This window comes from Cibotium barometz, chromosome 63, assembly GCF_041138505.1.
Source record: "Cibotium barometz isolate CiBa-2024 chromosome 63, ASM4113850v1, whole genome shotgun sequence".
NCBI lineage: Eukaryota > Viridiplantae > Streptophyta > Polypodiopsida > Cyatheales > Cibotiaceae > Cibotium > Cibotium barometz.
The window spans coordinates 22,878,107-22,904,077 of record NC_141108.1 but is presented as its reverse complement, the minus strand read 5'-3'; the positions used below and the strand labels follow the sequence as shown (position 1 = coordinate 22,904,077).

Here is a 25,971-nt window from a genome sequence, read left to right as displayed (position 1 = left end):
GTTTGCCTTGGTTTTTGAAGTGTTTTTGAAGTTTTTTTGAGATTTGTTGGACTTGATGGGGGTGATTAAGGTTCTTAATCTTGGTTAATTATGTTTATTCATGTGATTAAGTGTTTTGTTTCATGCTTCATAGCTATAAATTCTAACAATGCATGAAAAGTTATGAAATGCATAAAAAGAATTAACTTTCTCACTCCAATCCACACCAAATTTGGAGCGGATTCCACTCCTAATCACAAATGCTAAGCTAATTCTTGATTCAATGCAACAAAATCAAAGCCTTGTGGGCTTCAAAATTATGTAATCATCAAGGAAATCAGGACTTTACAATTCCAAGTATGAAAATAGAATGCAAAAAAGCTTTGAAACAAAACAAAACACAACAAATATAACACATCCAAAGCTCTAAAATCGTAAGTTTTTAAAAGTGTGGCCTTTTAGTCAACCCTAGGTAATAGTGGGTGATCCGTATATTTTTTGGAGTGTGGCCTTTTTACTCAACATCGAGTAATAGTGGGTGATCCCAATAGCTTAGAATGGATGGAAAATCGAAGATAAGCATGGGGCGGCACCAAATATGTTCAAGCCAGAAGCTTACCTTAGCCTTTACCAAATCATGTGTCATTTGGTATTTTGCCATAGAGCTGAAAAATGCAACTTTGGTACTTTACTGTAGAGCCAAAAATGTAGCTTCCCTTGTGGGTGTGTTATCTTGTCTATCGCATCCTTGCTCCATTAAGACACCATAATGCTTCCATGGCTATGGGTTATGAAGGTAGAGTTTCAATCACCATGATGGAGGTGAGAAGAAGCTTGCCGACACTACGGAGGTGAGAAGAAGCTTGCCTACACTATGGATCATACAAGAGGTGAATAGACAAAAGACACTTATGCAAGAGGCTACAATCAAACCTATTTATAGCACGCAAGATTCAACAAAATACAAGCAAGAGGTTAGGGAAAAGAAGGAGAGCTCACAATTACTTTATTGCAAGGGAATGAATGTGTATTGCTTAATGTCAAAATTGACTTATATACAAATGGCTAGTGTTCACACTTGGTCGGCCATAGCTTAAAAATGGTATAGGGTTAGCCTTAAGCAAGTATATACACGAAGTATGTGACTTCCTATTCGACATTAATCATAAGGTAAGGTCATTTCATTAAGTCTAGCAGTGTCTTACAAAGTATAGGCTTCCGTTACTACATGCATGTAAGATGGTGAAGTGCCTTATGGTAGGATGAGCAAGCGAAATCGTGAGTGGTTATTAACACACCCTAACCGTCAATTAAACATAAAGATTGAGCTCTAAATACCTAGATGTGTGCCCCTTGAGAGTTTGTCCTCTTGATAGATAATAACTTAAATTTAGAAAACCTACCACAAAGCTCCATGAATTGCATTGGCTATAACATAGTGCATTATTGTAATGCCAATATAGTTGTGCCATTTCTTTTGCATGCAAGAACTGTATGATTTCCTTGGCATAGATTTGGACTCTAGAGATTCCACTCCTGAATAGCAAGCATAAAGAGAAGGCATCTAAAACATGCTCTTGTAAGAACTCTCTATAAATGGATACTCTAGATCCTCTTCATTAATCTCAAACGGGGATAAGAAAATACAGGCTCTTCTTGCAAGTTGAAAGAGGAAGGAAAAAAGAGTTTGAATTTCAATTTTGGGTTGAGAAGTTAGTGATGTGTTGTGCTTTAGAAATAATTATTCAAGTTGAATTTTAGTTTTGTAGAAAGAAGCTATTGTAATACTCGCATGTTTTTTATAGCTATACTTAGTTATATGAAAGTTAGTGATGTGATGCGCTTTAGAAATAAATAAAATTTAGTTTTACAGATAGGAGTTGCCATAATACGTTGTCTTGCATTGAAACTCACATGTTTTGTATTGCTATACTTAGTTATATGAAAGTCTACAAAGAATACATGTCAATTTCTTTCTTTTTTTAAATTAGTTGAAAATTTGAAAGAATATCAACACCCACGTACACACGTGTGCCACCGCTTGCACAAGGAGAAATCGAGCCCTTAACCTTGGGACTCGCGACTTCCAACTTTTCCGGAATTTACAAAGAATGCACATGATTGCAACTACACAAGACTTCATAAGTGATGGCCATCTCACACAATCAACCGTGAAGTACAAATAAAGTAGGTGAAAAAGCAACAATGGGATTTTTTTTTTCTCTTCCTATTCAAATTGGTTTGACCGAAATCAGATCTTCCCTTGAGACTTTAGTAACAGTTAGGAGTTTCCTAGCCCTTATCCTTTTTTTCCGAGAATTTTTTTTTTTTTTCCGAGAATCCTAGCCCTTATCCTTGAGAGGGACAATCAAAATAGGGAACTTGTAACACTTCAAATTTTTTTTTCTTCTCAGGAGGAGGATCGCAAGCCTTCCGCTTTCTGTCCAATGAGGTCATTTCTGAACTCTGTGTGTGCGTGCGTGTGTGTGCGTGTGTGGTGAGAAAGAGAGAGACAGACAGACAGAGAGAGAGAGAGTGTGCGCGTGGGAGAGAAAGCTGTTATACTTGTTGGAAACACTGCTTGATGCACCAATTAGACAGAGAGGCCCTTATTATGTCCTGATTACCTGCACATACCTCATACTGGGAGCATGTATAATATGTTTTGATTGTGTTGTCGCAATGGTACTGACGGCTAAACTAAACCCATGACATGCTATGCTGGAAATTGAGATAGATCTCATGGGGAAGCCCTTCAAGAGCTTGGCAATCTTATAGAACGTGTGTACATCTGTTACACGCCAGCACACAGAGGATTGCGTGAGGTAGAACATCCATTTGCATGCTTTAGGCTCTAGTGATCTCTCATACGGGGAGGATCTCAATGGTAGTTTGTAGACCCTTGTAAGATGCCACCATTTTCTTCTGAGACATTTCTCCATGATCTACTTCGAGACAACATCCAGGAACTAAGCAAAGCTGGGACATCATCTAGGAAAAATTAATGCAGTCTCTCCAACTAACTTGCAACAATAAGGATCGTTTTACCCAACAATCATGTTAAGATGCCTCTTGAATGGCATGCGGAATTAAAATTGGCCTACTGTTTAGTTTTTTATACAATAGACAGACAAACCCGATACCCCATGATGCTGCTTAGATGGCTGCACTGAGATTTGCCATAATTCATGATGTTATTTTTTAGAGAAGGGGGGAAATAGCAATGGAGTAAGGAATGTGCTGTTTGGGCGGCCCTGTGACCAACTGTCTGGTTAGGACAAGGAATAGAGATAGACATGCATTCAGTGAATGCAGACATTGGTTACAAGGAATCATTGCACATTTGATAAGGAGCTGCTAGCCATCAACCTTGCCTTGAAATTGTTGAAGCATTTGTGTAGGGTGTAGAGTTTGTGGTAAAGGCTAGTCACTAAGGCTTGAAGTGTTTGCAGACAATGCTTGGCTAGCATTGCACAGAATGCCAAATTTTCAGCTACTAGAGAAACTTTAGATTTTGAGATGCAAGCTGGATCATGTATTCATTGGTTATGGTGGGGATTATGTGATCCATAAACGGACTGTCTTTGTGTTATGTCCCAGTTACATTAGACATTGTTTCAAGTGCATAGATATGCACTCCTTGGGTTCCGAAACAGTGTGCAATGATTCTTACATATGAAACACGTTTCCTTCCCTCACACTCCCCCTGCCCCCCCCGCCCCCCCCCCCCCCCCCCCCAAAAAAAAAAAAAAAGGGAGGGGGGAAGAAAAAGAAAGATGCTTCAATTAGTAGAAAAAAGCCGGCTGCATGCAAGTGGAATACAAATGCCCAAGGAGGTAGAATGCACGAATTAAACCAAATGGGGCTCCCTCCATGATCGGCCGCTCTCGGAGGGAGATTACATTGGTGGGTGAGGGGGGAAGAGTCACACTGGGGGCTCTAGGGCTAGGTGATGCTGCCATCCCCGGGGTGAGGAAGGGGCCTGGCGTCCAAGTGTGGCAAAAGGGGGGTGATTGAAATGTTAGCAGTCATCTCTTGTCTATACATTACACCAGGGCCTCTGTTGTGGGGGTGTCCGCCCAGTTTTGGTGTTCCCCCATTTTTCCTCACTCTCCATACATTTTTTCCCATTTTCTTGGGTGTGGGAGGGCTGTCGGCTGATTCAGTTGTTGGCCGGCTATCGGTCTGCTTACCCGACTTGTTCTGTGCAGCACTGGCCGACTGATGTATACCTGGCCGACCTGTTTTGTGCTGGTCGTGGGCTACTGCTGCTGGTCGTGAGCATATGTGCTGTTGTCGGCCTGATTTGGACTGGCCGACCAGCAACATGGGGCCATATAAAATGGCTCCTTGCCCCCCACACTTGACATTGTAGATTCCGGGATTTTCTTGTGTGTATATAGCAGAGTTACACAGCCTCTCTCTCTCTCTCTCTCTCTCATCTGCATTTTGCTCTCTACAGTAGTTGTCTTCATTTTTGCTATGCATTTTAACATGGTATCAGAGCCCCAGGTGGCTTGAAGCTTGGAGACAGTGCGGCGTCGAGGGTTTGCTGATTTGAGGTGTTGATTGGAGTTTGCTTGGGCTGTTTGGGACTTGGAGATCGGGTAGAAGGCGGCCATCACCGTTGGACAGCCACCTTGCATATTATTTGCAGTCTCTTCTTCTTCTTTTTTGCCACGCACCCTCCCTTCACAAGACCTTGTGAACCCTTGAGACGGCATACTTGCTTGAGATGGCTGAGAAGCACGTGAAGATCCCTACACTCCTCATGTTCCCGATGGACCGACAGTTGGACGGGAACAACTATGGCATATGAAAGGTAACGATGGAGTCCGTTTTGGAGTCTTATGACTTGGCTGATTTCATTGTAGTTGGTGTTCCACGGCTGGAGTTGGAAGACGGGGAGTTACCCTCTATACGGAAGGAACGGGAGGCTGAGGCACAGTCATGGGATCGTGTTAATGCCCGCATCCGTTCTTTCATCTTCCTAAATTGCACACCACAGGTGATCAATCATATAAAGCATATGACGCTGGCCAGAGGGATTTGGCAGCATTTGGCTTCTCTGTACAATAGGGTATCACCTGTTACGACCCTGTGTTTTTCTCTGGACAAGATGCAGATGTGCACGGGGACATGGTGGACAGTGTGAATGGCATCAGGTGGGAGTGAAGATGGAAGCCCATGTGTGGATAACCCCATGTGTGAAAGGGGGCAAAGGAATTTTAACTTAAAAGGTTCTAAAAACCTTTAAAGTAATATTAAAAAGCCTTTCATTAAAGATAATCGTGGCCCTTAAGCTATTTTGGGGCCACGTGTGCTTTTTGGGGAAAAGGAGGGGCTGCCAGGAAAAGGAGGCGCCTTTCCCTAGAGAAAACGTGTGCTTCTTTGCTGAGGAGGGCTGGTCGCCTGAAGATACACGTGGGCTGCACACAGGAGAGTTCATGCTGGTCTGTACGACCGTACGGACAGCTGTACGGACAGGACAGAATCTGGCGCAGGACAGTTCTGCTGCAGGCGTGGACAGAGCAGCGCTGGACAGAGCAGCGCATGTTCTTCTCTATGCGCAAGGGGCTGGACTGCAGGGCCTAGTCGGTTGCATGGTGGATGCACGTGGGCTGAATTGCAGGCGGCAGCGTGGAAGAGAGGACAGTTGGGAGTGGTTGATCCGAGCGTGGGACTCTTCCCCTTCTTAGTGAAAAAGCTGCGCAGATAAGTAGGGCATGAGAGGCTCTTTTGGAAAGAGGGAACTGCAGGTGAAACAAGGGCGTACATGTGGGGACAGCCAGTACCGCTTTCTCTCTCTCTCTCTCTCTCTCTCTCTCTCTCTCCCTCTGCTGAAGAGTAGACAAGGGTTGGTTTCTCTTGCTACAAAGGTGGACAGAGGTTGGTTTTCCATGAACATAGACATCATGTCGATGGCGTTCAACTGATGGAATTTTCAGCTTCTCTTTGCTTTGGATTCGGGACTGTTTTGGGACAGTTTATGGGCTGTTTTTGTTTGGCTGCAAATTCAGCTACGTGCTTGGGTCTTTGGCTGCAGGCACAGGTCTTGTGGTTATGTTTCTTGGCTTGGAAGTGATGCAAGCTCGCATGGCTGCGTGCTCATGGAGCAGATTGTTTTCTTCCTGCTAGAAAGGAACAGTGGGACCTACAGATATGGACATCTCTATGTTGCCAGATGTTTCATGAGGGAACAGGTAACTAGATGTATGGACACAGGACAGGAGTTTCAAAGGGAAACAGGCCTAAGGGTTTCATGTGGAAACAGGTCGTAGGTTTTCTCGATGAGGAAACATGTTTTTGGGTTTCTCCAGGAGACAGGTCACATGCAGGCAAAAGGTACAGGAGTGGACACATGTATGGTACAGCCTTGCTACTGATAGGACAGGGGACAGGAAATCCATGACAGAGATGGATAGTACCCTTGGAAGGTAGAGAGGGTTTGTACATGTGTGTCGACTGTATGGTATGCTGTGCTGTGATACTCTTTTGAGAGACAGTTTGGGAGTCTGTGTTGTGATACAGGAGCACTGGATGTGTCAGGGTGTGATGCTGTCATAGTGTGAGAGGCTATGGATGGTTGTGGCAGCCTTGATCATGGGAGAAAGCTTCTGTATGCAGACTCAATGTGAAGGGTCTTTTGATATGAACAATGGCTGGACTTGTTTGTGGATGCCGTGTGGACAAGAAGCCAGATGCAGGTTCTTTGCAGGCTTCAGGAGTTCTACTGGGACGGCTGAATTACCAGCCTTATATTGTAATCAAAGCTCTTAAAATCAATTAAAGAAATACCGCAAGGGGCGCCACTGCGATTTGGGGCCAATCGGTGTCCGTGTACTGTTTGCAGGAGCACTCTAGCTCCTCCTGTTTGTTTTCCTTTCTAGGTTCTCAATGGCGTTGAAGTGTTTTATGTGCAAGTGTTTGTTCCACCGCCCTTTGGTTTCTGAAGGTCGGTTTTCATCACCCATGAAGCGGATCTCCTTGGAAGCTCAAATCTAAGTGATCGATGCTGCAGGAGCACATCAACAAGCTGTAGGTTCTTCAGCAGGAGGTTCTTCAGGCAGGGAAAGAGATATCTTCAGAGGATATGGCCATCACGTTGTTGTCTCATTTGCCCTCTCAGTACTCAGCATTTTACTCCTCTTTGATCACCTGTGGCAGGCTCATCACCATCACTTGGGAGGAGCTTGTGCCAATGGTCTTGGACCAGGAAGAGCATTTTACGAACCCTCCACAGGGCGGAGGTTCTGAGGCCTTGACTGGCCAGCGGTCGAAAGGTCATAACAACAACAACAAGGGCAGAGGGAAGTCTTCGTCGGAGAAGTCTTCTGAGAAGAAGCATGATACAAACCGTGAGAAACTGAAGGCCGAGTGGACCTGTAACGATTGTGGTGAGAAAGGCCACTATTGGAGGAAGTGTCCCAAGCGGAATACCGAAAAGAGTGCTCATTCTTCAGGTTCAGCTGCAAAGACTCCAGCCCTTGTGCACTTGGAGATTTTGGACACAGATGCTTCATCTTCTTCGAGCGAGGAGACAGTTGGCTTCACCGCCAGGGATACTCGGGAGTGGATTCTTGATAGTGGTGCTTCCAGGCACATGACTCCTTCTCGTGAGTTCTTACAGGATCTTAAACGGCAGTCAGGTCGCATTTTCATTGGCGACTGTGATATGCAGCGGAAGTTTTTGTATTGGAAGATCCTGTCACACAAATGCTCACACCGTCTTCTGTATCCTGAGTTTCGTGAGTTTAGCAATCCACTTTAATACTTCAAACTTTAAAGAGATATGAGAACTGTACACGAGATTGGGTCTCGAATTACCCACTGAAGGGTCCCCTATCCCGATAATGAGATAGTATTTGCTTTATTACTTTAGAGAGAATGACTGTGGACTGTAGATAAGCCAAACGCAAGATCTCGGAGGATCGGAGATTGGCTGAACTATACACGGCTGTAGAAACACCTCGATGACCTGATCTTGAGCCTATGCACTCTTCCCAAGGGCATGAGGAAGGGCTGCACACCTGAGGCTGAGAAAAGAAGATGGTGGACTGTTCTACGCTATGTTAGAATGCTGTAAATGCTTATGAATGCTGTGTTACCTTCACCAGATGACTGCAGCATGTATGGATGATGCACAGAAGGCTGGATACTGATGTAAACTGATGATTCAGGGCTGAGAACTGCTGTAGATTGAAACGCAAACCTGTAGGGATGATGCTGGACTGAAACGAGGTGTGCTGCTGTGCTGGACAGAAACGCAGGCTGCTGTTGGACAGAAACGCAGATATGCTGTTGGACAGAAACGCAGATTGGCTGTACGGCTGCTTCACATGCAGAAAACGTAGGCTGTATGCTGAATCAGGGACTGAACTGATGCTAAATGCAGGCGCCTAGGGCTGTAGGGACTGCTGAACTGCAGGTGTTGGGATGAACAAGGCTGGCTGAAGTAACCTCAAGCACTCCAAGGGCTGGATGAGACTAGTCTAGTGCTGAAAGCAAGGGAACTCCTAGGGCTGAGGAGGAAAGCTCTTAGCACACTGAAGACTGAATGATAAACTAAGCCCTATGCAAGCCTATTTATACTAACTGGAGGTTGGTCAAGTTGGCTGGTCATTTAATAAAGTTTATATTTATAAATGACAATAAATACTATAAAATATGGGAAAAATACCAGATAAATCCTAGTAAATTCCCTAAGGCTTCTGGGATGTTCTAAATGATGCACAGGCATATGAATGCATATTATGCAGGATGCAGAGTGCTTTCTGATGCAAACCCTAAGGCTTCTACTGACTCTACATGCATGAATGATTCTCTCCAAGTGGGTTAAGGGACTTGACTGACTGACTGACTGACCCGCTAAGGCTGAGGAATGACCTATGTAGCTCGTGCTTGACTTATCCTGGACTGAGGATGTACAATGGGATCACGACGTACGACAAATATCATCCTACTGGGTTCTAATACTGTACAATTGTTGCACTGCTGATGATGAGCCATCTTGTTACCATGCACTGACTGCAGAGTGCATGTTGCATTCCCTCCTGATTAGCTTGGCGGCAGGTTCATGGCTTCCAAGTAGTCCGCCAATAACTGGGGGTACTCCTGGAAGAACTCCTCGTCGAGCCATACGGCTTCGTGGGTGCCTCGATCTCGGAATTTCGTATAGAACTGACGTATCCGTCGACCGGAACCATGCTTCCATCGATGAAGAAGGATCTGCTCAGGCTCAATAACTTCTGCCTCATCTACCACATCTGGTTGCTGTTCATCTGAAACATCAAACACTTCTGGACCAACATATGGTTTTAGCCAAGAAACATGGAAAACATCATGCATTGTCCAACTGGTAGGCAACTTTAAATTAACTTCATGGAGACATCACTTAACTTTTTGACTATTGGAAAAGGGCCAAAACTATGGAATGAAAGCTTGGGACAATGTTTTGTTAGAAGTCATCTCCTGTCTAGTTTTATACACCAGGGCCTTTGTTGTGGGTGTGCCCGCCCTTATGAGGTGTTTTCCCATTTTTTCCCCACTCTCCGTATTTTTCCCCTATTTTTTCCCATTTTTCTGAGGCTTGGGAGGGCTGCCAGATGATGCCGGGAGCACCCCAGTGCTGGCCGACTAGATCTTCATCAGTCGTGGGCTTCAGGGCTGCTGGCCGACTGCCTTTTACCAGTCGTGGGCATCAGATAGCTGGCCGACTGCATTTATGCAGTCGTGGACCTCTTTCTTCAGTCGTGGACACTTTTAGTGCTGGCCGACTGCCCTTCCAGGGAGGTATATATAGGTCCTCAGCCCCCATGCCTTATTTGTATCATTTCTTGGGATCTTCTTGTGTATATAGAGCAGAGTTACACGCCTACATCTGTCTCTCTCTTGTGCTGTTTTTCTGCCTGCGTTTTTGCTCGTGTTCCCAGATTTGGTCATCATCTCCGCTGCGTATTCTGACATGGTATCAGAGCCCTAGGCTCTAGATAGGTCTTGGGATTTGTGTGAGCAAGAGGGGGACTGTTTTGTGGCTGATTGGTGGACTGTTTTGGGCTGATCGGGAAGAGGAGAAGCAAGAGGAAGGCGGGCTGATTTGCTGGACAGCCACTTGCAGGTATCAGTTCTTCTTTGTTCCCACCCACCCACCCTTTTCAGAGTACATCCCCGCGATGGCAGATCTGTATGATATGGCCGAGAGACATGTGAAGATCCCGACACTCCCCACGTTCCCGGTGGACCGTCAGTTGGACGGGAGCAACTACGGCATATGGAAGGTGATGATGGAATCCGTTTTGGAGTCTTACGACCTCGCCGATTTTGTCGTTGTTGGTGTTCCACGGCCAGAAGTAGAGGAAGGGGAGTTACCGTCAACCCGAAAGGACCGGGAGGCCCAGACACAGATGTGGGATCGTGTCAACGCCAGGGTCCGTTCGTTTATTTTCCTCAACTGCACACCACAGGTAATCAATCATGTAAAGCACATGACGCTGGCCAGAGGTATATGGCAGCATTTGGCCTCACTTTACAACAGGGTATCGCCCATGAAGAGGATTTCCTTGGAAGTACAGATGCGGGTTATGAGCCCTGCAAAGTCGTTGACGATGCGGGAGCATATTAACAAGCTGCAGGCTCTTCAGCAGGAAGTTCTTCAGGCTGGGAAGGAGATATCGTCAGAGGACATGGCCATAACGTTGCTGTCACATTTGCCCTCTTCGTACTCAGCATTTTACTCCTCTTTGATTACCAGTGGCAGGCTCAATACCATCACGTGGGAGGAGCTTGTGCCCATGGTCCTGGACCTGGAGGAACGATTTACGAACCCTCCTCAAGGTGGAGGTTCGAAGGCCTTAACTGGCCAACGGTCGAAAGGCCGTAACACGGGCAAGGGGAAGGCTTCGTCGGAGAAGTCTTCTGAGAAGATGTCCGTTAGTGACCGCGAGAAACTGAAGGCAGAGAGGACCTGTAATGATTGTGGCGAGAAAGGCCACTACTGGAGGCAGTGTCCCAAGCGGAAGACCGAGAAGGGTGAAGACTCCTCAGTAATCATGAAGACTCCGGCTTTTGTGCACCTGGAGGTGATGGACACCGATGCTTCATTTTCTTCAGGCAGGGAGGAGATTGGAGGATTCTCCGCAACGGATACTCGGGAGTGGATTCTCGATAGTGGTGCTTCCAGGCACATGACTCCTTCCCGTTCCGGTTTACAGGATCTCTGCAGGCTTTCTGGTCATATTCTTACTGGTGATACGTCCACTATCCCAGTTCACAGTGAGGGCAGGATGGAGATAGTTCCCGATGGCAGAGGGGGGAAGCATTCCTCCCAGGTGTTGTATGTTCCGGCACTTGGTTTTCATCTATTGTCAGTGCATCAGGTTTGCAAGACTGGCATACGGGTGGAGTTTGATGAGCATTTTGTTGCTCTCCGGGACAAAGCAACAGGCCAAGTGGTTTGGGAAGGTGGAGTGGAGAATGGAGTCTACAGGCTTTCAGCACTCTCTCTCCCAGGTCCTCAAGATTGTGATGAGTGGCAGTGTGGTAATAGCTACTCAGGTGTGGATACGCTGCAGGTGCGGGCTTTCCGGGACCAGATGGTGGATAGCTTGCCAGTAGATGGCAGCAATTGGCAGGAACTTTCCAATACTGAGGTTGGTAGTTCTTGTGTTCGTGAGTCAGAGGAAGCTGAATAGGTCACTTATGCTTTGATGTCTCGTCGTGTTCGGGACATAGAACTTCCAGCAGTAGAGGATGTTCTTTCCACGGGGACCTTTCGGAAAGCCAGGCAGGTGACAGGTGCTTACTTGCAGAAGGAGGTGGTTTCTCCAGGCTTTGTGGTTTCCAGCAGTAGAGGATGTTCTTTCCACGGGGACCTTTCGGAAAGCCAGGCAGGTGACAAGTGCTTACTTGCAAAAGGAGGTGGTTTCTCCACGGGGACCTTTCGGAAAGCCAGGCAGGTGACAGGTGCTTACTTGCAGAAGGAGGTGGTTTCTCCAGGCTCTGTGGTTCCGGATTCAGAGGGGGTGGTTGACAGGTTTCAGAAGGCCTTGCATGGTCTTCAGAAGGTTTCCAGGACTTGCTTGCGCACTGTAACAGGTGTTGATCCTTGTGAGCAGTGTGATGTCTCTGTGACTCAGAAGCTGTATGGTTCATTGATCTGGTTGATGGACACCGGATTGGACGGGAGCTTCTTGATGAGGCAATTGAGCTCTTGGTTGCAGATGTCTCTTTGTGAGGCAGGATTGCGTTTCCTGTGGTTTCTGCAGCATGCGAAGGATCATGGACTCTTGTACACAGGAGGGGGATTGTTGGATGGAGTCCGACTCCACGGTTGGAGTGACTCGGTTTGGGGAGGAGATCCGGACACGAGGGGATCTACTTCAGGCCAGGGAGCAGTTCTACGGAGCAGCAGGAGGAGGTTACATTGCAGGTTTGGGCTTCCACTGGAGGAACCCATGGTCATCCAGAGGCACTTTGTTCGTGAACAGATCGTTGCTGATGACATCTTGCTGGAGTTCTGTTCGACGGAGGACAGTACGGTGGACCTCTTCACGAAGTCGCTCTCAGGATTTGCTCAGGCGGCACCCCAGCTCCTAGTGGTTGGTTTCACAACAAGGAGCTGAGAGGGGGTGTTAGAAGTCATCTCCTGTCTAGTTTTATACACCAGGGCCTTTGTTGTGGGTGTGCCCGCCCTTACGAGGTGTTTTCCCATTTTTTCCCCACTCTCCGTATTTTTCCCCTATTTTTTCCCATTTTTCTGAGGCTTGGGAGGGCTGCCAGATGATGCCGGGAGCACCCCAGTGTTGGCCGACTAGATCTTCATTAGTCGTGGGCTTCAGGGCTGCTGGCCGATTGCCTTTTACCAATCGTGGGCATCAGATAGCTGGCCGACTGCATTTATGCAGTCGTGGACCTCTTTCTTCAAACGTGGACACTTTTAGTGCTGGCCGACTGCCCTTCCAGGGAGGTATATATAGGTCCTCAGCCCCCATGCCTTATTTGTATCATTCCTCGGGATCTTCTTGTGTATATAGAGCAGAGTTACACGCCTACATCTGTCTCTCTCTTGTGCTGTTTTTTTGCCTGCGTTTTTGCTCTTGTGTTCCCAGATTTGGTCATCATCTCCGCTGCGTATTCTGACATGTTTGCCCACTTGTTTCAATCTTTGTTTCGTGATGCACTGAGAGACCCGATCCCCTTCCTTGAAGTGGATATCTTGTCTAAACTTACATGCCTGTCTGTGAACTGAATGATGGCTAGGCTCAAAATTGAGGGCCAAACTGGGTTGAGTACCAAACTCTGCGGAATCGACATACTGATCTTCTAAGTCTTTTCCAGAGATGTTGAGAATGGTAGACTCCTGACTGGTCGGGATGCTGGTCTTTCTACTAAGAACATCTGCTACTACTGGGTTAGGCTGACCAGGGATGTACTTAATCATTCCTCCAACTTGTTGGAAGAGCTGACCCTGTCTAGTGTGCTGAGCACTCCACTGGGCACTTGGCATCGTCGGGAGCCACTTAAGTGCTTGGTGGTCTGTGGTGACTGTGAAAACGTGTCCATAAGGAACATGTTTCAAATGTTTGAGAACTGACTGCTGTTCTAGCTTGCCCTTGAAAGTCTTGGAAAGACAAGAGGGAAACTTGCTAGGAGGTTTTGCTAACTGTGGGATACTGGGTAGGAGATCATCCTTAAAAATGTCTGAATGAGAAAGGAGATCTGCCAAGTGAGGGACTGAAGATGATGAGACAGCGGTTATTGATGAGATAGAAGCTGTCTGAGCATAAATCAATGCTCCTTCTGCTCCCTTGCACATAGCTCGTTGGGCCTGGAGATGAGAAATCATAGGAACGCCAAGAATGCTCCTATCCCCCTGAATCATGACAGGCTCAGGAAAACCTTTAGAGATGATAAAGGTGTCCTGCCCCCAATTGGGAATAGGTTCATACTGACGAAACCACTGGATTCCTAAGATCATGTCACATCCCAAAAGAGGAGAGACAATGAATTCTCGCTCGAATGAGGCCTTTTGAACTTGAAAAGAAAACTACTGTGCCTGTTGAGATATGTGGGTGTGGAGACCAGGTGTAAACCCGTCTACCTCCAAATGATAGGGCACTAAGGTACAACTCATGTTGGTAGCCAACTGGGGAGAGATGGCGTCCTCGGAACTGCCCATGTCAAAAAGGATTATGAACTGTCGGCCCTTGGCAGAGCCATAAGCTCGGATCAGGCTTTTCTGTGTGGTTGTTGCCTCACCCTCTTGCTTAGCATCAAGTACCACGGATGGCATGGAATGCATAGAAGGTAAGATCTAAACTGCATTGGTGGTAGCAGGCGGGTCTAGAGGAGCGAGGAATACTGCGGCAACTGTGGCAGAAGGCTCTTTGGAGGCTTGCTCCGCTTGTCTTTTTGGACAATCCTTCTTACCATGCCCAATGGTATGACAGAAAAAACACTTGTTTTCTGACTGATATTGTCTTTGCTCCTCTGGAGGAAGATAGCCTCCAGTGATGCCTACTTTAGCCTTTTCATTAGGGGTTTTCTTAGGTTCTTTATCCTTCTTACCCCCTGAACTGGAGCTATTACTGCTGTCCTTCTTAGCATCTTTAGAAGACGCGTTACCTTTCCCTGTCTGTGCAATTGATTGCTGCTGCTGGGGTTTGGTACTGGATTGAGATGACTGCTTGGGCTTGCCCCCGTTAAGCTTCATTTCTTCATTCTGAGCGAGAGTCAGAGCCCGGTCATATGTACTTGGTTCAAAGTTACGAACTGTGAACCGAATGTTAGCCTGCTCAGATAACCCTAACTGATGTGCTAAAGTAATAACCTTACCGGAAAACTGAAGCACTGCGGATCCGTTCTGTCTGAGTCCATAGAACTCGTCTTTCAGACCGGTCATGTACTGGGGCGGGAGAAATCTGGTCTTCAGGTCATGGACAAAGATGTCCCAGTCAAAGGCTGTGACACCTGTGGCCTGGTCTGTATGAATACTAGACCAATGCTGCCACCAAGTGACTGCCTCACCAGTGAGATGTGGAGCCGCTAAGTGGACTTTATCTTGTGGGTCTGTGATCCTAGCTAATGGAAAATGAGCATTAAACTGATGAATAAATTGATTAACTGATGAATGATCACACTTACCATCATACTTACTGAAGTTTGGTTTACTGCGAATGACGATGGTTGATGCTACTGCGGACTGCTGGCTGGTGACACCTATGAGTGGGCAGACTAAGGAGAGCTGCTGATACCTCAGGTGTATGGCCTCCTTTTCCCATTGGTGCTCAAGTAACATTGGTTCTCGATCAAGCTCACGTTGGTGTTCCCGAGCGGTAAGTTCAGCCTGACACCGGTCTTCGTCGATCCTGCGTTGGGCTTCCTCATAGTCCCGTCTTTTTGCTTTTTCTTCTTTCCTTCGGGCCTCATCCTCTCTCCTTTGTTGTTCCATCTGAAAGAAGAGGGAGATGTAGTCGGGTGCTGCTGGAGGCGGAGAAGGACGTGCTGTTGCTGCCTCCAAGAGTTGGAGACGCTCCATGAGCAGCTGGTTCTGAGCTCTCAGAAGAGCTATGGTGTCTGCTGTAGGCGGAAGAACATGGTCTCCTTCAAGGGAGACGTCTTCCAGCTGATGAGTACTCTCTTCTGTAGACATGATGCTGAAGTCGGTGGTCGTGCCAGAACGCAATCTAACCATCCAAGGATGCCCCCACGCTAGGATACGGTGTGTGTGGACAATCTGAATCTGATACCAATGTGATATGCAGCGGAAGTCTTTGTATTGGAAGATCCTGTCACACAAATGCTTGCACCGTCTTCTGTATCCTGAGTTTCGTGAGTTTAGCAATCCACTTTAAAACTTCAAACTTTAAAGAGATATGAGAACTGTACACGAGATTGGGTCCCGAATTACCCACTGAAGGGCCCCCTATCCCGATAACGAGATAGTATTTGCTTTATTACTTTAGAGAGAATGACTGTGGACTGTAGATAAGCCAAACGCAAGATCTCGGAGGATCGGAGATTGGCTAAACTGTACACGGCTGTAGAAACACCTCGATGATCTGATCTCGAGCCTATGCACTCTTCCCAAGGGCATGAGGAAGGGCTGCACACCTGAGGCTGAGAAAAGAAGATGGTGGACTGTTCTACGCTGTTAGAATGCTGTAAATGCTTATGAATGCTGTGTTACCTTCACCAGATGACCGCTGCATGTATGGATGATGCTCAGAAGGCTGGATACTGATGTAAACTGATGATTCAGGGCTGAGAACTGCTGTAGACTGAAACGCAAACCTGTAGGGATGATGCTGGACTGAAACGCAGGTGTGCTCCTGCCGGACAGAAACGCAGGCTGCTGTTGGACAGAAACGTAGATTGGCTGTACGGCTGCTTCACATGCAGAAAACGCAGGCTGTATGCTGAATCAGGGACTGAATTGATGCTGCATGCAGGCGCCTAGGGCTGTAGGGACTGCTGAACTGCAGGTGTTGGATGAACAAGGCTGGCTGAAGTATAACCTCAAGCACTCCAAGGGCTGGGTGAGACTAGTCTAGTGCTGAAAGCAAGGGAACTCCTAGGGCTGAGGAGGAAAGCTCTTAGCACACTGAAGACTGAATGATAAACTAAGCCCTATGCAAGCCTATTTATACTAACTGGAGGTTGGTCAAGTTGGCTGGTCATTTAATAAAGTTTATATTTATAAATGACAATAAATGCTAAATAAATACTATAAAATATGGGAAAAATTCCAGATAAATCCTAGTAAATTCCCTAAGGCTTCTGGGATGTTCTAAATGATGCACAGGCATATGAATGCATATTATGCAGGATGCAAAGTGCTTTCTGATGCAAACCCTAAGGCTTCTACTGACTCTACATGCATGAATGATTCTCTCCAAGTGGGTTAAGGGACTTGACTGACTGACTGACCTGCTAAGGCTGAGGAATGACCTACGTAGCTCGTGCCTGACTTATCCTGGACTGAGGATGTACAATGGGGTCACGGCGTACGACAAATATCATCCTACTGGGTTCTAATACCGTACAACTGTTGCACTGCTGATGATGAGCCATCTTGTCACCATGCACTGAGTGCAGAGTGCATGTGACATTGACAATTCCACTATACCGATTCATAGTGAGGGCATGATGGAGATCATTTCTGATGGCAGAGGGAGGAAGCATTCCTCTTGTGTTCTTTACGTCCCAGCACTTGGTTTTCATCTATTGTCAATGCATGAGGTTTGCAAGACTGGCTTTTGGGTGGAGTTTGAGGAGCATTGTGTTGCTCTACGAGAGAGAGAAACAGGTCAAGTGGTATGGGAAGGCGGAGTGGAGAACGGTATCTATAAACTCTCAGCACTCTCCTCTCTGATAGGCACTCATGATTGGTAATTTGTGGCACTTTCGGTTTGGCCACTTGAATGTGGATGCGTTGCGGCGGGCTTTCTAGGACCAAATGGTGTTTGGCTTGCCAGATGTTGGTAGCAGGCAGGGACGCTGTAGTTCTTGCATTTGTGGTAAGCAGCACAGGGAATCTTTTCCGCAGCAAGCTTCCAGGCGGGCTTCGAAACCTTTGGAGTTGGTACACACTGACTTGTGTGGACCTGTACAGACCCCATCCTTGGGAGGTTCTTTGTATTTTATGCTGCTTGTTGATTATTATAGCACATTCACATGGGTTTATTTCCTTTCTCAAAAGGACCAAGCTTTTGCTTGGTTCAAGGAGTGGCATGTGATGGTGGAGAAAGAGTTTGGCTTGCAGATAAAGACTCTTCGGGCTGACAAAGGAGGAGAGTTTTCTTCCAATGCGTTTGTGCAGTTTTGTGCGGAACATGGCATCAAGCGGGAGCTGGCCAATACAAGTTCGCCTTTAGAGAATGGAGTAGTTGAGCGTAAGAACTGGACTGTGGTGGAGATGGCGAGGATGATGTTGGAGCATGGTGATCTTCCTCCTCCACTTTGGGGAGAGGCTGTGGCTACGACTGTCCATATCCTCAATCGATTCCCGACGACTTCAGTACCAAAGATGACTCCCTTTGAGGCTTATTTTGGCAGGAAACCAGATGTCTCCCATTTCCATGTGTTTGGGAGTGATGCCTATGTTCACATTCCAAAGAAGCAAAGGGGGAAGCTTGACTCGAACTCCCAAAAGCTTGTATTTGTGGGATATAACTCTCTTTCCAAAGGATACAGGTTGTATGACAAGGAGCGGAACGAGGTTGTTGTCAGCAGAGATGTTGTTTTTGATGAGCATGTTCCAGCTTCCACTGTTGATGAGCCGCCACTTCTTGAAGACCCAGACGAGTCTGATGATGATTCCTAGTCGATTGTTCCAGCTGGACAGCCTCAGTCAGTTGAGGAGGTTGAGTCTGCGGCGGCTGGAGATGAGCCCCTGCAGCAGCAGGAGGCTTCGCGTTTTGTTCGAGTACCCAAGTGGTTGTTAGACACCCTTCGTGTCATGTGCATACACATGTACATGCTAATCTCAGGGCTAATCCTGGAGGCAACATGATAAAGATTCACTAGAACCAGATATTTTGGAGCATTGGAGTGCAAATTTAGGCAAGGGATGGATTGGAGTGGACTCAGGGACCTGTCGATTGCATGGAGAACAAGATATGGCTGTGTCGGCTACATCAGAGAGGTCGGGATTGGCATTAATTATGTTTGTGTCCAGGCGGCTGGCCAACCAGCAGTTGGCCAGATCTCTAGCTATCCAAGGCCTATAAAAGGCAGGTTTGCTCATTGATTTATTCATTCAACTCCTTGTTGAGTTGGGTCTAGACATAGGACTAGGGTTAGGGTTTGTCCACCTTTTCCAGAAGGCAGCCTATGGCTGCAGGGAATTATGTACCCTTTTTGTACCATATAAAATACTGAATTTCCAGCTCTTTCTCTCTCTCTACTCTCCCTTCTGTCTGCGTTTTTGCATCAGCATGTTCTAGATGGGGTTTAGGGTTGAAAGAAGCATCTCAGAGCTTCCTTCGGGAGTCAGGTGTTACGGAGCTTCCCTCCGAGTGGACCATAGAGGATGGACCTCGAAGCATAGTAACATGGGACGGGGAATGGGAACGGGGAACGTAACGGGGACGGGGACGGGGATTCTTGGGAACCGGGACGGGGAACGGGGGACGGCATACAAAATATGCAATTTTAAGTAAGCACTCATTTAAGAAACTTAACAATACTAAAACAAAGTCACTTTACACTTCCAAAGCATCAATATTAAGTCATACTAGCAAAAAAATGGGTGTTACAAAAAAGGAGATCGGGCACCCAGAACCCAGTCGCCAAAGGCTAAAGCAAAAGACAAGGGCAAAGGCCTAGGCCCTAACCACATAAGTGGCATACAAAAAAGAGACTATCACTAGAGTAGTACATATGTCAAAAAGACTCAAGGGGCATGTGAAGTGCTGGCCTCACGATTATGGGTCCCTGCAATGCCTGCAGGCTCCATAGAGATGTCCTCCACTTGCTCCTCCAACTCCTCATCATTTTGAGACATCTCCCACTCGGTAAATGCATCAGCCTTTGCAGTTGCACCCTTGCAAAGCATTCGCAAGTTTGCACTCACAAAGACTAGATCATTTGCCCGTTCCACCCCAAGACGGTTCCTCTTCTTCGATGCAATGTGACTGTATGAGCTCCAAAGTTGCTCTAGGCAAGAGGAACTCACTACCTGGCTGAGAATGCGGATGGCTAGATGCTGAAGCTCAGGTCCATCCAAACCAAAATCTTCCCACCACAAAGCAGCCCCAACTTTGAAGCGATCATCCTGTGCATCCATGTCTCCATAAGAGTCCTGAAAGCTCCTATACCTGGACAACTGGTCACGGATCTTCCGCCTAACATTTGGGTCAGACACAAGTCGAGTCAAGACAAGTCTCCATAGCTTGCTCACCTCTGCGTCACTTTCTTGCCCTTACCCTGAAACTCAGGGTCCACCACATAGGCTGTTGCATGCAAAGGAGAGGAGTAGGAGTTCCACCTACGCACACATAGGGCACGGATCTCCTCGTACCTGTCCTCATCTGGCTCCAAATCCCTCAGCTTCTCTATCATGCTGTCCATAGCCTCATATACCTTGCCGATGCATGGCTTCATACCATCCACAAGCCTCATCAAAAGTGGACAATAGGTTGAACCATAGCATCAATGCACTTCACTTTTTCCCAAAAATCAGGGCTCTCTGCTTTTTCCTTGCATAGAGCTCCTGTCTCAGTGGAAGCCAATGGTGAAGAAGTGAACTTGTCACTAATGAACAACTGTCTCAATGCACCACTACACTCTTTCAATCGGTGGAGCATCAAGAAGTTGTAGGCAAACCTCGTATCTGAGTATTTGAGGAGCTGACGGCTAGAATTTTTGGAGAATTCATGGCGTAGGAACAAATGGTTTGTGACAAATGTCACTATTTGGTTGCCCACTTGGATGATAGGCTGGATGCATGGCAAGTCCCCAATATCCTTCAAGAGATTATTTAAGCAATGTGCCATGCAAAGTGACACGGTGATGTTGGGGTACATGCTCTCAATGATCGCTCCGGCTGCCCTGTTTGAAGCCTCCCCATCAGCAACAAAGCCCACAACTAGGTCTGGGCCAATGATCTCTATGCCACTAGCCCACTCTGCTGCTAGCACATCAGCACTCTTCCCGGTCCAAGAAGCATCATGTGAGGCGATGAAGTACATCTCACCGCGGGAATATGCGACAAGGCCATGGATGGACCTCTTCCGCGTATCACTCCATCCATTGGCTATCAAGGACACTCCATTCCTTGCCCATTGTCGCTTCGTGTTTTCTGTTGCTTGCTCCACAAGCCTCTTCTCCTTCTCTAGCAATGTGGTGCGCAAGGACTCCGATGATGGGGGCGTATAGTTTGGACCATACTCCTTGCGCAATGTGGTGCGCAAGGACTCCGATGATGGGGGCGTATAGTTTGGACCATACTCCCCTATCTTCTTCACCATGACCTTGAAGTAGTCCGATCTATCCACAAAAAATGAATAATTTAATAACCGATCAACTTCAAAGTTCAAAGTTCAAGTAACTTGTAAGAGAAACATTGTAAAATGATAGATCTTAAGCTAGACATCTTAATTCTTGAGTACCTGGCAGCATGGAAAGCAATGTGGTCATGAAAGAAGAAGCGGGCTATGGCCGTATCCACCTCTTCCTTCTTCTTGGGGTCCCAACTACCCTCAAGAGTACTTTGCTGGCGTGAGTGTGTGGATTCGGTCGGCATGGAGAAGGATGGTGTTGGGGCCCGTTCTTGTGGGACGGGTGATGCGCCCGCGGGTGCCGATGAAGTGGATGCACATGGGGATGCTGAACCTTGGGATGGCCTCACTAGTGTTGCGGGATCCACGGCCACATGCGTCACTCTCCTCCTTGAAAGCAAGGCCTCATGTGCGGCAACACGTTTAAGAAGCCTCCTTCTCGTCTTCGGTGTGACTTGATCACAAAATTGGACCTCATGACCGGGCTCATGCAAGAGGTGAGCTCTCACTTTATCCGCCCCACCCGTTTGCCTATATGGACATAGCTTGTAGGACCATGGGCGAGAGCCGCCTCCACTTCCGGGATGATCGGAGTTGACCTCTTCCCACCAAGACCAACCTTCGGTCCTCCTTCCTCTATTCGTATTGGCGCCGCCGAAACGAGGTGCGGGGGATGGTCGCGATGAAGATGCCATGGAGGCAAGTGCCAAGGAGGCTTGAGCAATGGAGGTGAGTGTAGGAGAGGCTAAAGCAAGAGGAGGTGAGACCATGAGTGTAGGAGAGAGATGTAGGAGAGTCTTGAGCCTTGAGCAATGGAGGTGAGAGTAGGAGAGAGATGTAGGAGAGGCTAAAGTAAGAGGAGGTGAGACCGTGAGTGTCGGAGAGAGATGTAGGAGAGGCTTGTCACTTGAGCCTTGAGCAATGGAGGTGAGACTCGAGAGTAGGAGAGGCTTGCCAATGGAGAGGTTAGAGCAAGAGGTGAGTGTAGGAGAGCAACAAGACTACAAGTGAACTTGAAATTACAACTTACCCAAGGTCCCAATGCCACTTGAGCCTTGAAAGTTGAGGGTTGAGGAGAGCTAGAGCCTTGCAGGGTTGCCCAATGCCCACTTGAGTCTTGAGCCTTGAAAGTTGAGGAGTGTTGAGCCAAATTGCCAACGAGCTTTCCACTTGAGCCTTGAAAGTTGAGGAGTGTTGAGCCAAATTGCCAACGAGCTTTCCACTTGAGCCTTGAAAGTTGAGTAGCGTTGAGGCTTGAGCTTGAGCCAGGACTTGCAAGTTGCTTGAGCCTTGCCACTGGGGGGTCTTCTTATAGCCATGGGCCAAGTGGGGAGGGCTGCTCAACGGCTAGGCGCCCAACGGCTACAGGGCGCAATGGCACACTGCGCAACGGTCCGTTGACCGTCCTGTCCAGCTCCATCCCACACATCCCGCCGCCTCGCCGTCCCGGAATCGCCGTCCCCTTGTTGCAGCGTGGGCTCACACTTCCCCTGGCCGTCCCCTGTCCGGTTCCGTTCCCGCGCGTTATGGGACGGCGTTCCCCCGTCCCAGAGGTCCGTCCCCCACGTCCCCTATGACTATGCCTCGAAGATAGCATAGAGTTTGTGACAAAAGTCATTCAGCGGAGCTCTTACATGTAAACTATGCTTTGATGTCTTGTATCATGTGGGACAAAGACCCATTTTTGTAAAGGAAGCCCTTTCACAGGAAACTTGGAGAAAAGCCATGCAGGTGGAACTGGATGCCATAGAGAAGAATAAAACTTAAGAGTTGGTTCCGAGGCCGTCAAAACGGTCAGTCATTGGTGTCAAGTGGGTCTTTAAGACCAAGTATACGTCTGATGGGTCGGTGGACAAACACACAGCCATTCTTGTGGCTAAGGGTTATGCTTAGCGGCCTGGCATCGACTATGAGGATACCTTTGTATCGATAGCGAGGATGACCATGATTCGGACCGTTCTTGCCCTTGCCTCTTCTCAACGGTGGCCCGTATATCAGATGGATGTTAAATCCGTGCTCCTTAATGGTGACTTGTAGGAGTAGGTGTATGTTGAGCAGCCTCAAGGCTTTGAGGTTCCAAGATCAAAGGGGATGGTTTACAGGTTGTGGAAGGCCTTGTATGGTCTTAAGCAGGCTCCCAGGGCTTGGAATCAGAAGATTGATTCCTTCTTTCTACGGACTGGATTTGAGAGATCAATTGCAAGGCGGTCATGTGGAGCACATTGCCGTGATGAAGGCTGCCTTGTCAAAGGAGTTTGAGATGACTGACTTAGGCTTACTCCACTTCTTCTTGGGATTGGAGATCTGGTAGACCCAGAGGGGGTTCTTTGTCTCTCAGCAGCGGTATGTTCGTGAGTTGCTTGAGGCCTTTGGGATGGAGAACTCCAAGCCTATCATGCCATTGATGGACCCGAACACGAAGCTTATAGTGAATGATCCTTGTGAGCCGGTTGATGCCTCTCTGTATCGGAAGCTGGTTGGTTCATTGATCTGGTTGCTGAACACTAGATTGGACTTGAGCTTTCCTGTGGGGCTGCTGAGCTCGTTCATGCAGATGCCTTTGAAGTCTCATTGGGACGCATGATTGCGGATCTTGCGGTATCTGTAGGGTACAAAGAATCTTGGACTCTTCTACGACACTGGAGGGGAAACGAAGGACCGAGTCCGACTCCAAGGCTGGAGTTACTCAGATTGGGGAGGAGACCCAGACACGAGGAGATCTACATTAGGCTACAGTTTTACCCTCGGCTTAAGAGCTATTTCATGGAGCAGCAAGAGGCGGCTGACTATTGCCTTGTCGTCCCAACAGAGGCAGAGTACCGGGCTGCTTGTGGTGTTGCTTGCAAGGTGGTGTGGCTGCGGAGGTTGCTTGGCTAGATTGGGTTTCCACAGAAGGAGCCCACGGTCATCCAGTGTGATAACCAGAGCTGTATCGCTATTGCTCGGAACCCGGTCTTCCATGCCCGGACCAAGCACATAGAGATACAATATCACTTTGTTCGTGAGAAGATCTTGGCTAGTGACATCTTGCTTCTTTATTGTTCGACGGAGGATGATGCGGCGGACCTCTTCACAAAGTCTCTACCTCAGGCTATGCTCCGGCGGCACTCCGTTCCACATCCAAGAGCTGAGAGGGGGTGTTAGCAGTCATCTCCTGTTTGTACATTACACTAGGGCCTTTGTTGTAGGTGTGCCCGCCTAGTTTTGGTGTTCCCCCATTTTTCCTCACTCTCCATGTATTTTCTCCCATTTTCTTGGGTGTGGGAGGGCTGTCGGCTGATTTAGTTGCTGGCCGACTACTGGTCTGCTACCCGACTTGTCCTGTGCGGCACTGGCTGACTGGTGTATACCTGGCCATCCTGTTTTGTGCTGGTCATGGGCTGCTGCTGCTGGTTGTGAGCATATGTGCTGCTGTCGGCCTGTTTTGGACTGGCCGACCAGCAGCCTGGGGAATGGCCCCTTGCCCCCCACACTTGACATTGTAGATTCTGGGATTTTCTTGTGTGTATATAGCAGAGTTACACAGCTTCTCTCTCGCTCTCTCATCTGCGTTTTGCTCTCTACAGCAGTTGTCTTCATAACCGCTGTGCATTCTGACATGAAATGCATCTAGATGCAGCTGATCATCTTTGTGGCAGGGTGATGGTCTCCATGCTCTCAATCATCTTGCTGCATTGCACCCACCAGATATGCCAAGCTACAATGCTGCTGATAAGCTTCTCCTGCTGTCGGTTTGGGTCTTTAGGGGTCTGTGGCACAACTCCAGCATTGGTGGGTCTTTGGGGGTCTATGGCACAACTCCAGCAGTGGTGATGGAAATGGTGGAGATTTGAAAGCAAAAGCGAGAAGTGCAATGCCCCCGTTGCCTTTGTATAAGAGGGCTGGTTGTCCGAGCGATGAAGAAATAGTTGCATTCATGGAGATTCCCCGTTTTTCTTTGTGTGGGAGGGTCGTCTTTGGGACCAGATTGTGGTGGTGTGACTGGGGAGGATCTTCCCACAACAGTGCACCAGGACAGGTAAGTCCATTGGCTCCCAAGCATCCATGGGGTAGTCGTCCTTGTGGTGTAGATATACGCAGACCCTCCTTGCGGTGGCAAGGATTCCGACGTGGAAGAAGAGAAACAAATGGACCTGTCTTCTCCAAAAGGGAAGCAATCCATCTCCATCCTGCCATGGGCCAAGGCTGGTAGCCGTGATGCGGAGGTTCCCAACAAACTGGGAGAAACAGATAGACTGGTTGTGGATTGTAGCCTTTGCCCCGTTCTCTACTCAAAGTCGTGAGGAGAAGATGGTGGTGGGTTGGGAATGCTGGAGACTCATGCAGATGCGAAGGGGGCCTACCACATTGGGGAAGGAAAGTGGCAGGTACCTGAAGTAGGTGTAATCCTTTGTTTTGGGGGGCGGGGGTGTGTTGGGCGGCTGAAGAAGCTATGATCATCTCCAGTGGGTCAAAAAAATGCTAGATTGACCATCAACAGGAAGATGACACTGGCTCCTACGAGGGGTATAGGAGGCAAGGGGGCCCAACTATGGAACCAGGGGGTGGGTGTCATTTGGATTATATCATCTCCAGAGGGTCTACATCACCTTTTCATGCTTGTACTGGTCATTTTATGAGACCCTGCATTGGCATATTTTAGTAGATATTATTCAGCATTTTTAGGCATTTTTAAGCATTTTATGCTATTGGTTTGCTGTCGGCCTACAGCTAGCCGACCAGCACTCTGGGGGAGTACATAAGGGCTGATCCCCCTTTCCCCCATTTCATCTCATTTTTCAGCATTCTCCTGAGGTCATTAGCAGCTGCTTCTGCTTCTTACCATTGTACAGCACCTACGGGCTTCCCTCGTGCTCAGTTTCTAGCATTTACAGGTCTTGTACCTGGGCCTACATTTGTGTTTTCTATTTGCTTCACTTTCTTCATGGTATCAGAGAATAATGCTGACCTGTGAGCAGAAGAGAGTTGCGTTTTCTATTTTGGAGCAGAGGCT

The 25,971-nt window shown here is 47.7% G+C and overlaps 1 protein-coding gene and 1 long non-coding RNA gene across 3 annotated transcripts in view; one reads left to right on the top strand and one right to left on the bottom strand.

Moving 5' to 3' along the window:
* Nucleotides 1–2,389: 2,389 nt before the first annotated feature.
* Nucleotides 2,390–25,971, top strand: part of LOC147603847 (uncharacterized) — a 109,512-nt gene continuing 85,930 nt past the window's right edge. The window contains exon 1 of the long non-coding RNA XR_015265553.1: nt 2,390–2,431. This is a non-coding gene — a long non-coding RNA (uncharacterized LOC147603847). The remainder of the gene's footprint in view (nt 2,432–25,971) is intronic.
* LOC147603848 (protein SAWADEE HOMEODOMAIN HOMOLOG 2-like) overlaps nt 2,577–25,971 on the bottom strand; it is a 103,050-nt gene continuing 79,655 nt past the window's right edge. For both annotated transcript variants that reach the window (XM_086796351.1, XM_086796350.1), the window contains one exon: nt 2,577–2,924. In XM_086796351.1, the coding sequence (XP_086652477.1) occupies nt 2,592–2,924 (333 nt within the window). In that variant the 3' untranslated portion in view covers nt 2,577–2,591. The remainder of the gene's footprint in view (nt 2,925–25,971) is intronic.